Source organism: Centrocercus urophasianus, unplaced genomic scaffold (genome assembly GCF_019232065.1).
Source record: "Centrocercus urophasianus isolate 14NV4802_14NV808 unplaced genomic scaffold, USGS_Curo_1.0 seq_967, whole genome shotgun sequence".
NCBI lineage: Eukaryota > Metazoa > Chordata > Aves > Galliformes > Phasianidae > Centrocercus > Centrocercus urophasianus.
The window spans coordinates 604-13913 of record NW_024885607.1 but is presented as its reverse complement, the minus strand read 5'-3'; the positions used below and the strand labels follow the sequence as shown (position 1 = coordinate 13913).

Sequence of the window (13310 nt, the reverse complement as noted above, 5' to 3'; positions counted from 1 at the left end):
TACCTGGGATTGCCCTGACCCAATGCAGCACCCTGCACTTGGCCTTATTGAAACTTACTGGGTTTTCATGGGCCCGCTTCTCCAGCCCGTCCAGGTCCCTCTGGATGGCTTCCATTCCCTCCAGTTCATTTACTGCACTGCTCGGTTTGGTGTCATCTGCAAACTTGCTGAGGGCGCACTCAATTTTTCTGATGCTTCTGTTGTCCCCAGGGGACACAACCCAGCTGACCCCGCATCTGTCATAGAGGCACGCAAGTTAGAAGCAAGCATCATCAGCAGCTGGGTGAAATCTGCAAGGATGGAAAGAGCATGGGAGAAACGCTCCGGAGCGCCGGGCGGCGGCTGGCAGTGAGCGCAGCCATGGGAGCCGTGCTCAGGTGCTGCTGGGCTGCAGAGCAGAGCTGTGCCTCTGGAGAAGGTGCTGCCTCCTCTGCCCCAGTAATGGAAATTCAAGCAGGAGAAGAAAACCAAAAAGCCAAATTACTGACTGAAGTCAGAATCATGTTGCATGGGTTTCATGCTGTTCTGCTCATAACGGGAAGGTGCTTGAAATGGTGGAAACAATAAAATTTTCCTGAAGGCCAAGGAGTCATTGCTGTCCTGAAGAATGCGTTGGGTAGGATGAAAGTAAATTATTAGTCATCCCCTTTGTATTTTCTCTGTCTAGAGGAAAAGCGGAGGTATGGTCATCACATATTTGGTCTCACAGGTGACCAACTGCAGATATTGCAGAATTACAGAACTGCAGGGGTTAGGAGGATCCACTGAAGATCCTGTTTGGTCCTACAGCAGGTTCCTTTGAGCAGGCTGCACGGAAGACATCCAGGCAGGTTTGTGCCCATCTCCCCTTGTCCTGTCACTGAGCAGAGCCTGGCCCCATCCACTTGACTCCTGCCCATTAAATACGTACAGTCACTGATCAGATCCCCTCTCCCCTTCCCTCCTGCAGCTGAACAGCCCCGGGGCTCTCAGCCTTTCCCCATCAGGAGGTGCTCCAGGCCCCCACCATCTCTGCACCCTATGCTGGGCTCTGTGCTGCAGGTTGGTCTGCTCCAGTCCTCACCCGCTCAGCCCCATTCAGTGCTGTGGATTTTGGTGTCCTCTTTTAGTGTTGTTTCTTAAGAGACACAAGAAAATAAGACGATAAAACACAAGATCTGCTTGGTGAGAAATTGATCTGCAGAAATCCTGTTTTGTCCCACTGTCCCTCAGGAGCCACACGTTAGTGAGTAGAAGCGCAGTTATACTTGAGACAGCTTCAGCTCTTTAAAATAAATAACAAGTTTATTTAAGTGTGTGACAATTTCATTGCTTGGTAAGTATAACCAAAGACAACAAAAAAGGAGTTTTGATTTTTTAAAGCGGAGCAAACTATCTGTGTCCTTTAGCAGGTAGATTCTCACCTACTCGATGTGCTCTGTGCCAGTAAATAGCAGCAGAACTGTAAAAATACGTGTTTTGGTCATCAGTTGGATGCCTCATTTAATCAGTGTGCAGTGCCTTTCAGGCAGTGGAGAAGCCTCTCTGCTCACCACAGGCTTGCACTGCTTACAGTCACAGCACTGCTCCAACTTACATCACGTGGCTCGAACACAAGTCCTCGCGCTGCCAGGTCCCCCCTGCTGTCACAGTGCACTGGTTCCCAGAGTTGGACTGTTGGTCTCTTATTTCACAACACTGAGGTGCTGATAAAAGGTCTATGCTTCGTCTTCGTTGCTGTTGCTTTTTTTGCATATGACCAACTTACCTCTTCCCTGTTCTTAAGCTCGAAAGGACAAAGCTTCTCTTGGAGGGGTACGGAGAGGAAGAACAGGACCTACGGCCTATTCACCAAATTATTTACCAATGGAGAGCAACCTACAGAACACCTCACTAGGCAAACTCCAGCCCCAAGCATGGGGCTTCATGACTGTTAATGGAACTACAACCTCAGTAAGAATTTTTTTCCCCTTGTGCTGTAGGAAAGTCTGCTACCTCTGCTAGATCTGTCAGCATGCCTTTGGCTCACACCCAAGTCAGGCTTCAGGTTGTCCTGCTGAAATTGTGGCTCAATCAGCTCTGCCACCTCCAGCCACGCGGAGATGGAGTCCAGCATTCTCCCTCCGTGCACACAGACCCCAACTTCTGCACTGAGATGTGCTCTACCCTAGCAATGGTTCAGGATTAGCACCACATAAAAAAGGCAGGTAGCAGCAGGTGTCAGTGCAGACAGGATGACATCTTGCCTCGACTGCCTTTGTCCCTGCCTTAGCGCAGCTCCCAGCAAGCAGACACTCTAAACCAAGCCAGCAATGCATCACAGCAGCCAACTTCAGTATCAGTCTTTGGGGTAGGAGTCTGCAATTTACCATTTGGACAGTGCTTGCTTTGAACCTTCCCATCAACAGGTTCCAAAGGTGTCTTCTCACCTTCCAGAGGGATACAAGTTCTTTAAGTCTTGCAGTGGACTACAGGAATCCCTCAGTTTCCTGCTGCAGACATTACTTGCCCCAAAGGAGTCCAGTGTCAGGGATATGCATGAAGTGTTATATAAATAATTTTATGAATCTTCAAGAGCAGAACTGCCACAAACTGTTCAAATATGGCAAAGAAATCCTTTATGCATCCCTTATCTCTGCAACATCACAGAATGGAATAGGAAAGAAAGCTGATTGCTCGAAGTTGGAGGTGCAAACACTGCAGTGTTTGAGCTTGGCATGCAATGCTGAGAACCTCACAATCAGAAGGCGGTGTGAAACACAAAAGCTCCCTGCAAGCCAATGCCATGGGCTTTGCCAAGCTGCTGGTTTCCATGCCTGGTATGGAAAGTTCCACACTCAAGAAGGTTGAACAGACGAGATGCTAAATGTGCCTGCATCCAGATACTGAATTTTCTTTGAGCAAATAGGTTAAACTGCAAGCAGGATGCTGCCAGCCCTGATGGCTCTTACCCCATCCATTTCTCAATGATGGTACAGCTGGGAAGGGCTGGACGTTTTTGCTTTATTTTAATCAGAAAAGGCACTCAAGCTCTTGGAGAGAAACCAAGGCAGCTCTTTGTGCAAAAGGAGGAAATCTTGGCTTGAATAGCTTTTCCCTGACGTTCAACCTGATCACAACCACACCACAGTGACAAAACCCCACAGTGGATTACAGACCCCAAAGTTAAGGCTTTGGTTCAAATAAGCACAAGAGTACAACCCCACACCATGGGGGAAAGGTAAGAATTTAAAGGTGTGCAAAGTTCCTGTTGGGCTTCAGGGAGGGCAGCGGGGAGACGTGAATAGGAGAAAGAAGGGCAAAGTTCATAGGCTGACAACACATTATGCTGAGGAAGCAAAAACAAGCAATTTGAAGGACCTTTGCAAAAGAACAGAAGAAGCAGATGAGCTCTTATCAGATTATTTAGCTTTGTATCATTTCATACGTGATAGAGAAGTCGAGCATTTGCTTTCTAAACAGAGCCAAGCATCTTCATATTTAAGGGATGTGTTCAGTAGAGACACTTTGCAAAGACAACTCAGTTTCCCAGGAAGAATTAGGTTGAGCAGAAATGAGCTGGACCAGCAAGCTCAGCTGTGAGGCAAGAAGCGTGTTTGGGAAAGTGCATCTTTACTCTTCTTCCTTCCTCCCATTCTACAATGGCTTAGCGTTACCCTCACACGAGACAAAAGAAAATTAGCTGTAGAGTTAACTACACTAAGATTAGTACAGGATTCCACCAACTTACTTCGGGCAAGCTCTTCAATGCATTCCACATCGTAAGAATTATCTTTATTTCCTCTTGGGGGTTTGTGAAACACCGTAGGCGAAATGCCACTTGTGGAATTTGTGTCTTTCACTGCCAAATCTGCAGCTCAGGGATCACCACGAGCTGCAGCAGCAGCACAAGGCCAAGCACCACCTTCCAAAGTTACTGCTGTCCTTGGAGCAGGAGGAACACGAACCATCCGCACAGGTTTGTCCTCTAGGAAATCTCAGGCCCCTTTGCTGACAGAAAAAAAGGTGCGTTTGTGTGATGTGCACCATTTCCCCACTGCCAGAAGCCCTCGTTAGTACCTGGAATGATAAATGTTCTTCAAAGGATTTACGAGTGGGCCAACGGACAAGTTCTGAACCCAGTGAGCAGAACTTGACAGCACAGAACAAAGCAGCATTTTACTTTACAGATCAAAGGTTACAAAGGCTGTAAAACACACAGACACCCAAAGCGCTGGAGATCAACCCGTGGCGTCAGATTGGATTCGTTCTGTTTTGAAACCCTCGATTATGAGGGGCTGGGTCTCACCCCCAGCCCCACACACTGCGTACTTCCCACTGCTCCCATTCATTCATCAGAGAGGAAAAAAGGTTTCAGCAAGAAGGATCTCTTTAAAAACATACAAACGAGCACATTTCTGAGATTGGTGAAAGTAAGACTGTGCATACAGTTACAAAATCAAAAGATAGAAAGCTGCAGAATGCTGGAACAGAAGAACACTCAATTCCTAACTCGTGGTTTAAAAACTATCTTGCACATGTAAAAACAGAAGGTCTGAAGGCTCCCATAGGATTCTTTAAGAAGCAAGCCTAACTCTGCTTTCTTTTCAAACGGAACAGATTTCAGTAACTGCTGTGACCAGAAGTTGTCACAACACGTGGAGGCTGTCTGCTCGTAGAGCTCCTCGTGGAAATACTTCTACCCAAAGTACTCCTATCAAAAACAACAACCCCAAACCTGACAGCTTCTCCACAGTCCACAAACTGATGAGTAACATGAAGCTTGCTATACAGTTCTAAGCCCGCTGGGTCAACAAACACAATGCAAGATGTGAACAGGAAGGGATGGGAGGAGGCTGATGTGGAATTACACCTAATGCGCTCACAAGCTTTCCCAGTGCCCAACCTCACAAAGCAGCTTTCAGTCAGAATACCTGAGTCTAACTGATGCAATTAATACATAAAATGCACGTGTATTCACTTTTTTCACATTGTCTCCTGCATTGCTGCAGATAAGTTAAAAAACTGCAATATGTCTACAAAATTATATATCGTTTTGAGCCAAACCAGCAGCAAATTCTCTCCCACCATTCATTTCAGCCACCGCTTGAACAGACTGTTCAAAGTGCTCTATAAAACTAAGACACTGTGCTACAGACACTTTGCTGCCCCTTCCTCCTCCTAACACGATGCAGCATAGCTTGGTTGTTTGGAATGAGATCTGACCATCAGCACCACCACTGACAGCTTTAATTCCACCTGGGACAACATCCACTGTTTATTCCACTTACCATCTGAAACACCACGGGCACTACGAAGAAGTGGTGCCACAACCAGGTGTTTCACATGTTGGGAATAAACCAGAAACCTGTAGGCTTCTTCCTTCTTTCCAGACACTCCTGTGCTTTAAGACAACTTTCTGCATTCCTGGCATTTAATTAGCATTTAGTAAGACTGACAGCAGGGGTTCTGATCCACCGGAGCCCTGTGCCATGGTCCACGCTATGAATATTCTCTGAGCCTCACCACCAATACCAGGAAAAGCAGCTTCATATTGCACAGTTTTTTCATCCCAGGTCCAAAGCACAGGGATTAGGTTTAAGACTGACGTGACATCTCCAAATGGGAGATGCTTTCTCAAAGGTTTGTTTAAGCCGGAAAAGTGTCGTATAGCATCTCTCCACACACCCTGAAAAGTAAAGTGACTTGAAGGTAAAAACACCACCACTGGAAGCCCTGCTGTGATCCAGTCTATGCTGGCACCCAGATGGGGAGTGGATGAGCTTCTGTGTTAAATACGTATTTGTCAAGATTAATTAAGTCTATGTCATCTGAGAACAGCAGAAACATGTATTTGAGCGTTTCCCCAAGAAAGAAGCTCTCCATCTTATCTCGTGGCTCTGGGTTACTGGGGTTCTGAACGTTGTTAATAGAAGTATAGCCACCCGTAGGAACCTGCAGAAAGAGAAAAAAGAGCACTTTGTATATTTCTTTTACCTGAAATATTGTTGTAACCTCTTAGCACGCAGGTGCTCTTGCAGAAAAACAAGTGCTAGTGAGCAGAATTCGTTCTTGCTTTTCATTTGCACATAAAAATCAGTTACAAAAATTCTGTGCAGTTCACTGAATTCTGGGCAAACCACTGAATGCAGAACACAGAACAAAATGAAGCAAAACGTCCACTTATGCTCAATTTGTAGAGATAGAGCAAAGCCTGCAGCACTAACATCTGTGGACAAAGGTACAGGAAATAACGGGCACTTACAGCTGGCCAGAGCACCACACTCATCTGTGGCCTCTTCTCAAGAAGACATTTAATCCCCATTGGCACTATGCTTTCTCAGCATATCAAAATGGACTCTTCTTAGCGCTCTCATCAGCATGAATACACAAAAGCCCTCTATTATGGCATTAGTGCACTTCCCTTGGCAGTTTGTATCTGGCAACCAAAGTGCTGCTTAAATCCAGCGAGATCTTTCTCAGCTTCTGAACGTTAAAGATCACAGCACAGATCCTAACAGCTTCCAAGACACAGAAAAGTTTTGGTAGTCTGCACAGAGCTGCTTTTACTTTTCAATTAGTGTAAAGTACAGTCACTGAAATAACTTGCAACTATTTTGTGCACCCTCAACTGTAAGACTCTGCGTTACCTGACTTTTGTTTTGCTCTTAAGAGATTCCCTGCAGATCTTTGATGGCTTTGAGAGACAAAGCGAGGTTTCAGCAGCTCTTGTTAGAGAGCAAGTGAGTTCAGTTCTGTAAGAACGAGAGCATTACGAGCTGACCTTACCCGTGTGTATTTATTGAAGTTCTGCAAGATCTCCCAGCCCCAGTCCTGGTATTTCTTATCTCCGGTGAATCTGTACATATAAAAAAGGCTTTCCACAGTTTCTGGTCGCAGTAAGTTGTGCCTGTCTGCAGGCTGCAAGAGAAAAATAAGAAAGCCAAGAATTCAGACCAGTAGTTCCTCCAAAAGCACACACACGGGGAGAAACAGCAACTCCCATCCCCATCCAACCCAAAAAGAGTTTTCTGTGCACAATTCAGAAGCTAAATACTCTGCAGGGGTAATTAAAAACAAGGGCTAGGGTACACCTGCAAAGCAATGCAGCAACAGATCAAGCCACTTTACAAAGTACATCACCAACGTGTGGCTGGGATATTCAGCAGCAGAATCAAGATAAGAAGGGTCATCAAACTACAGCTGATGCCAGTTGGCTGCTCACCTTGATTTCTACATCTTTGTGGCCCTTTTGTGCATGGAGATTGAAGTGCACGATCTCTGGGCTCAGGCCCGTCTCTACTTGTGCATACATCTGGTAACACGTTTCTATCAGAGCTTCAGCCAGCTTCATGTGATCAGCAGTCAATCCATTGTGAGCTCCCAGAGCCAAAGTCCCAGGCAGAAAACAAACTAAGTGATCCTGTAAGACAAGACAACTCTTACTAGGAAGAGAGGTCACACAAATCAAGTGAGGTAGGATTCATTTGACACTACTGGAACACACACTGTGACTTTTTTCCCCCAGACACTTCAGGTACCAAGACCTTGAGGGTAAATTTTAACAACCTGCTGCAGTGCAATACACAACAGGAAGCATTATGACAGCACCAGCCCAAATCTGGAAAAAGTACAAGTCCACATGTCTTTATGTCAACTATCTCAAAGAAAGGTGGCAGGTAGGGGGGAGGGGAGAGGCAGTGATCACCTGAAGGGTTCTCAATAAAGAACACGTAAAGACAGGTATTGACATACATGTCAATATTTTAGAACAAAAACTGAGGTGGGACCACAGAGTGAGAAGAGTCAGCCACGAGAAAGGGCTCTGAGGAATGGGGAGAACTGAGTGCATGGCCTGAAATAATCACCTTCGTGTTACTGCAACACAGACAACGCTCACAGAGACACAACCGCCTTCACTCCATGCGCTGGTACAAGTGGAAAACACAGACAAGTTCTCAAACATATGAAGACTTACCCCCTTCTGTCATTTGGGCTGTGTTATTTCATGCTCACCTGCTACAAGCACCAAGCTTGTAGCACAGGAAGCAGCTGGTTCCCACTCCCAACCCTGCCCACCTCTGCACTGCACAGCTAGCTGCATGCAGGCACTGCAAACAAGGCACATCTGGCTCCTGTGTGTCACACAAGAGAGGCATCTGGGGGTGAGCGTGCACACACTCCTCCTGCTTGCTCCCCCAGCACAAAATGGGAGAGAAAGAACTACAGGGACATTCCTTCCTCAGCTTTTCCACGCTACAGCAACAGTGCCTTCAAAGGACAGAAGGAACGCTAGCTCCACAAGAGATGGGCCACGTCTGGAAGCAACAAAGTCTTCTCAGCTGCCCAAGTCAGCTGAACACGTTGGAAAACAGCTCCAGAAGTCAGCTCCAACAACTTCCAATGTGCACTACAGGGCTGACCGTCCTCCTTCCAGGGGTAACCCACTGCTGATATGCATGTAGGAATTGTTGCAGGGTTATTGTCACGTACTGAATTCCAAATGATTCTTAACATGTGGAATGAAAGCTCTGGTTTCCCACTTGAACACAGGACACGTGTCCTGGTGCTCAGGCAGCACTGGTATGAACTATTGAACACTTTGTCCAATTCCATGGGCATTGGTTGAGGCTCAGCATAAGCACAGGAGCGTGACATCATGCTGCAAAACAGAGCTGGACGCTATAAAGAAAACAAACAACCCAAAGAGTTCCTTAAAGCTCACTGCAGGTACTGAAGAAGTGCACACAAGGCCACACATACATCAGTGATGCACCACAAAAAAAAAAAAGGCTACGTGTATTTGCATAAGATCTTTCACTGAAAGATTTTAAAACCAGATTTTAAGGAGTGTGACTCTGCAGATTAAGAGCAGGGAGTTCAGCTTAGCAAGTTTTCCCACCAGCAGATGGCTGCTTCAAACACTGCTTCAACTACTGAACACACATGCAGAAAAAGAAGTATCACAAATACACAGAACCCTCCAAAATTCTCATTTTTTCATTTTTTACTACTAACAGAGCAAGATGAGGTCAACTGCTTGTTTTCAAGGTTAATCTGCAAAGCCAAGTGTACCTTTAAATTTTTGTATCTCTGAATTATGGAGAAGTATTACACAGAACAGACGTTGTCACAGCAGTTTCTGACACTGGGATTCTATGGCAAAGGAGGTGCATTGGGGCAGAATTCAAATCCAACACCGACATGTTAACTTTCACATGAATGTAAATGCAGTTGCTGGTGAAAGAGAAGGTCCCCAGGTAACCATTATCCTCAAACTAGTTGCTGTTACTACATCCATACACATCCACAAAGCCTGCAGCCTTTGAAAACAGGCTGATGAGCCTGGTGGAGCTGCAGCAATTCTCCCAGTCTCTCTGCAGTGCTCCTCACACCTCAGCTACGTGTAAACTGTCAATCCTGTTGCTAATCATCTTCCAGTAGTGGCTCAAACAGCCAGAGGAAACATTTTTGCTCACAAAGTGATTGCTACAGGTCAGATTTTGTCTGAAAAGCCACACATGAGAGCATCCCAGCCTCACACTTGCATATGTTGTTTTTTTTTTCTTTGTGGTGGTGGTTTTGCTCGTTTTCTTGTTGTTATGTGCAGGTGTTCTCTTACCATCTTGGCACTGAAATGGCCATGAGCAAGCTCTCCTACAAAGGTAAGCTTCTTGGGTTGTGACCTCTGAAGAAGATGCTTTTTCACGCCTTCTATGGCTCTCATGTAGTCCTCCAGCAGTCTGTAAATTAAAACCATTCCCAGTTGGCTCACATACACACAGGATCCATTTCATCACAGCTGATGATGTACGTTTATTAGCTACGCTGGGTTTGTTTTTCACGTAACTCCAAAGAAATAAAGCAAACATAACTCCAGCTCTGTTTCCAAACAACAACTAGACATCATTTCAGGAATCCTGAGGAGTACTGTAACCACAGAAAGCCCCAGCTGGTAATGATGTCCTGGACATCTGTAGTGCAGCCTCCTGCTCTGAAGCAATTGGGTTTTACCAGGTTGCTTGGACGGTTATCCAGTTAATTTCTGAGCATCTCCTAAGCAATGACTTTGAGCAATCTTTTCCAGTGTTTGACCACTCATTATGAATCACTTCTTCACAGTATTTAACTGGACTTTCCATTGTTCTAAATATTTTTAATGAGAAAGTCATTTTGTAATTCCCTTCTGAGGCTGGCAGAGCACCATCACAGCCTGAAGACAACGGTTCTGTTTACAGTAAGGCATGGCTTGTAAAAAGTCACGATGCAAACTACACAGAGACAGACCAGGCCCTCAACAGGGCGTCACTGGGGCACACTGCCTCTCTGGATGAAGTGAACCCATTGACATGAAACACTTCCAACACAATTTGCTTATAAATACTGCTTATTTCCCCCTTAGTTTTGGACGAAGCCTTCAAACATCCAACTTTTCTACTCCGTAAAAACATTCCTTTCCACTTATCCAAGGGCAGACAGGAGGAAGTCAGGAGACCTCAAGTAATGCTTAAACAAATGCTCAACCTCCTAAGAAGTTACACCTCACAAACTCACCTCCTACCACAACCATCCATAGCAGCTGTCCTTCCCTAGCAAACCCAGAGAACACTCGGACAGCTGGTGAGAGGCAGTACAGTTTCCAAAGGGAGCCTCATTTCCAAAGGCAGCCTGTTTACAGTCCATCTTTAGTGCAAAGACTTGAATCGCTTCTCCTGCCCGTAACATTTGTCACATCTGATGTGATGATGAAAAGATTTGTGAGGAGACATTTTGAGAGCAAGCCCAATTCTCCAGCTGTTTTAATCTCAACTTACCACAGGTCATCCTACACCCCCTTCTGCAAGTGAGCTACTTTAAGCTGGCTGTTACATATACACATTGTATTTCTTCCAGCATAAAACTACAACAGAAATGTTTACAGCTTGTATCAATTTCACACCAGCGTGAGAAGCAGAAAGAACTTACTCATTTTCTGTTCTCCCACCCTGAATCCACTGCTTGAGCAAATACTCGTAGTAGCTGTCAGCTCTGGCTCCCAGAGTATAAACACCTAAGTGAGTGAACTGCCCACTGTTGGTGTTTATGAACATAGGCACCAGTCCATCATTTTTCCCTGAAAGGGTGTGAACATGCTTCATCACCTCATCGACAGCTTTCTAGAAGAAAGAACAGCATAAACATAAATTGCACACATTCAAATGACACAAAAAACTGTGGCCAGTAGCTTCTGGCCAGTAACAAATCTTTAGTTATCCTTCTGCATGCAAGTTCAGGTCATGGGATTTAATAAACACAGCATTTCAAGCTTTCTGACTATCAAAGCCTGTGTTCCCAGTATGCCCAAGTACTCTGAAATAATTAAAACTCTTTCCTTCTCAAATACAAAGCTCAAGTGTATTCCTGAGTGCAGAAAGCCCACTCAAAAAACAGTGTACTTCAGTGTGAGGCTACGATCTGACTAAAACAACTGCATGAACCCTGCTACCCCTGAAGAAATAACAGCACTATTCAAAGCATGAGCTCCAGACACACCTTAAAAACAACAGAATAACATTACCAAAAAAATAACCATGAAAATTATTCTTTTCTATGAAATTATTTTTGTTTTAAATAAATTCTTCTTACACCATGACACACAATCTAATTTATAGCTATTTTGATTATGTGAAAGGTAATAAGAGTATTTTTTTTCCTTAGAATTTACATAATGGCATGAAGAAGCCATTCTAAAAGCATGAAGTTATGCACAGCATTACAGCCCACGTTGAATTTTCTTGCCGAGCTGACAATGTACTGTCAAGCAGAAATACCATCCTAAGAGTGAAGGGATGGGTGCGAGGAGATGGCTGTCCTGGCTTTTTGCTAAATAAAAAGCTGCTCCCAAGGAAGAACAACAACTGTCTCCACCATTACCTTCTGGTACTTCAGAAAACAACTGGAACGATTGGAATTCTCCTTTCTTCACATACAGTTTCACAACTCATTTAACATCAGGGAGACCACAGGCGCTGGCGGTGCCGTAGAGAACCACAGAGTAAGAAAGAAGAAGAGAAGGGGTAACGCCAAGCTGCTTTTCCATACCTGGTACTTTTCATCCCCAGTGAGGCGAGACAGCTCTCTGAACTCCAGCTGAATGCTGGTCACCTCTGCCACAGTGCTGTCCGACGTCCAGCGGGGCGGGTGAGCGGTGCCACGGCCAATGTTGACGTCGGAGTACGGGATCCTGGAAGGAGTCCTGAAGGCGGGCATGAGCCTGTCCCCAATGTCCTTCTGAAGGACACGGGAGAAAAAAGAAAAGCAAACGTCAACACGTGCGAGCTGCCAGGTTTGCTTTCAACAATCGGATGAGTGCAGTAGCAGCCCAGCTCTAGATTGTGAGAGAAAGACAAGAGTTAAAAGCGGTCCCGGATTAATTTGGAAGAACAGCTAGTTTCTATCTCCTTCCTGCACTGCATGCCTCAACCAAGCCCACAGTCCCTATATAACATGACTTAATGTTGAAATCATCGACTCTGCCTTATTTAAGGAGGTGGCTGATGCTGTCAAGATGCAGTGAAAAGGGGACAAAATCTACCAAATACTCTTTTCAAGACACTGAAAAGCCATTCAAGCTTTTGTTTCATAAAATTCCTTACAATGGTCAGCTCTTCATCAACAGAAGGATCTGAAAGGCCTATCTAAAATAGCACCTGATACAACACAGTAGAGCTCTAAGTTGATCCAGAGAGCAAACAAATACAGGTTTAAAAAATTAATGGTAAATTCCTCCCCCCCATTCTGATTATGAAACAGCTGCAAAACAGCAACATTTAACTTCCTGATGAACCCTTCCCCAACCTCTTCCACTATGATATACTGATCCAATTTACTTCCCAGGACTGATCACTCACAGCTTTTTCCAGGAAGAGGCTATCCCCAGAGAGATGGTAGGTGCTCAGCAAGCCTCCCAGGATACGAATAGTGCTCTCAAACAGGTTCACATCCACATTTTTATCAAAGGCTAAATCGTTTGCTACCCATTTTCTTGCTTCTTCAAACTCTGCAAAGTATAAAATATAGCACAGTTATGAACCTCTAGCATGTTCCAGCAACTGTACTAGAGACAGTAGCATATGATACTTGACAGTTATATATTTGTCTACAGGGATCATTATCTAGTTGGAAAACTAAAACAAAGAGCAGGAGCTGGGCCAAGTTTGATTACCATCACCTTCGAACTGCAGAACTGCGAAGGTTGGAAAAAGAACACTAAGATCATGCAATCCAGTTATAAAACCATCCCCACCAATACTCTCTAACCACGTCCCTCACTGCCACATCACCACGGTTCTTCAACACCTCCAAGGATGGTG

The 13310-nt window shown here is 45.1% G+C and overlaps 1 protein-coding gene and 1 long non-coding RNA gene across 2 annotated transcripts; one reads left to right on the top strand and one right to left on the bottom strand.

The window, feature by feature from the left end:
- The first annotated feature begins 133 nt into the window (after positions 1 to 133).
- LOC122171789 lies at positions 134 to 989 on the top strand. Its single transcript, XR_006172095.1, has 3 exons — positions 134 to 616; positions 710 to 830; positions 950 to 989. It is a non-coding gene; the product is annotated as an uncharacterized LOC122171789 (long non-coding RNA).
- Positions 990 to 1257: 268 nt separating this feature from the next.
- LOC122171790 (endoplasmic reticulum mannosyl-oligosaccharide 1,2-alpha-mannosidase-like) lies at positions 1258 to 13007 on the bottom strand (the record flags this gene model as incomplete). The annotated part of the gene is made up of 7 exons (XM_042839563.1): positions 1258 to 5913; positions 6748 to 6879; positions 7184 to 7381; positions 9581 to 9701; positions 10924 to 11114; positions 12040 to 12228; positions 12849 to 13007. Coding segments are annotated over 7 exons (1194 nt in total), but the record flags the coding sequence as incomplete, so codon positions are not given.
- Between the last annotated feature and the right edge of the window lie 303 nt (positions 13008 to 13310).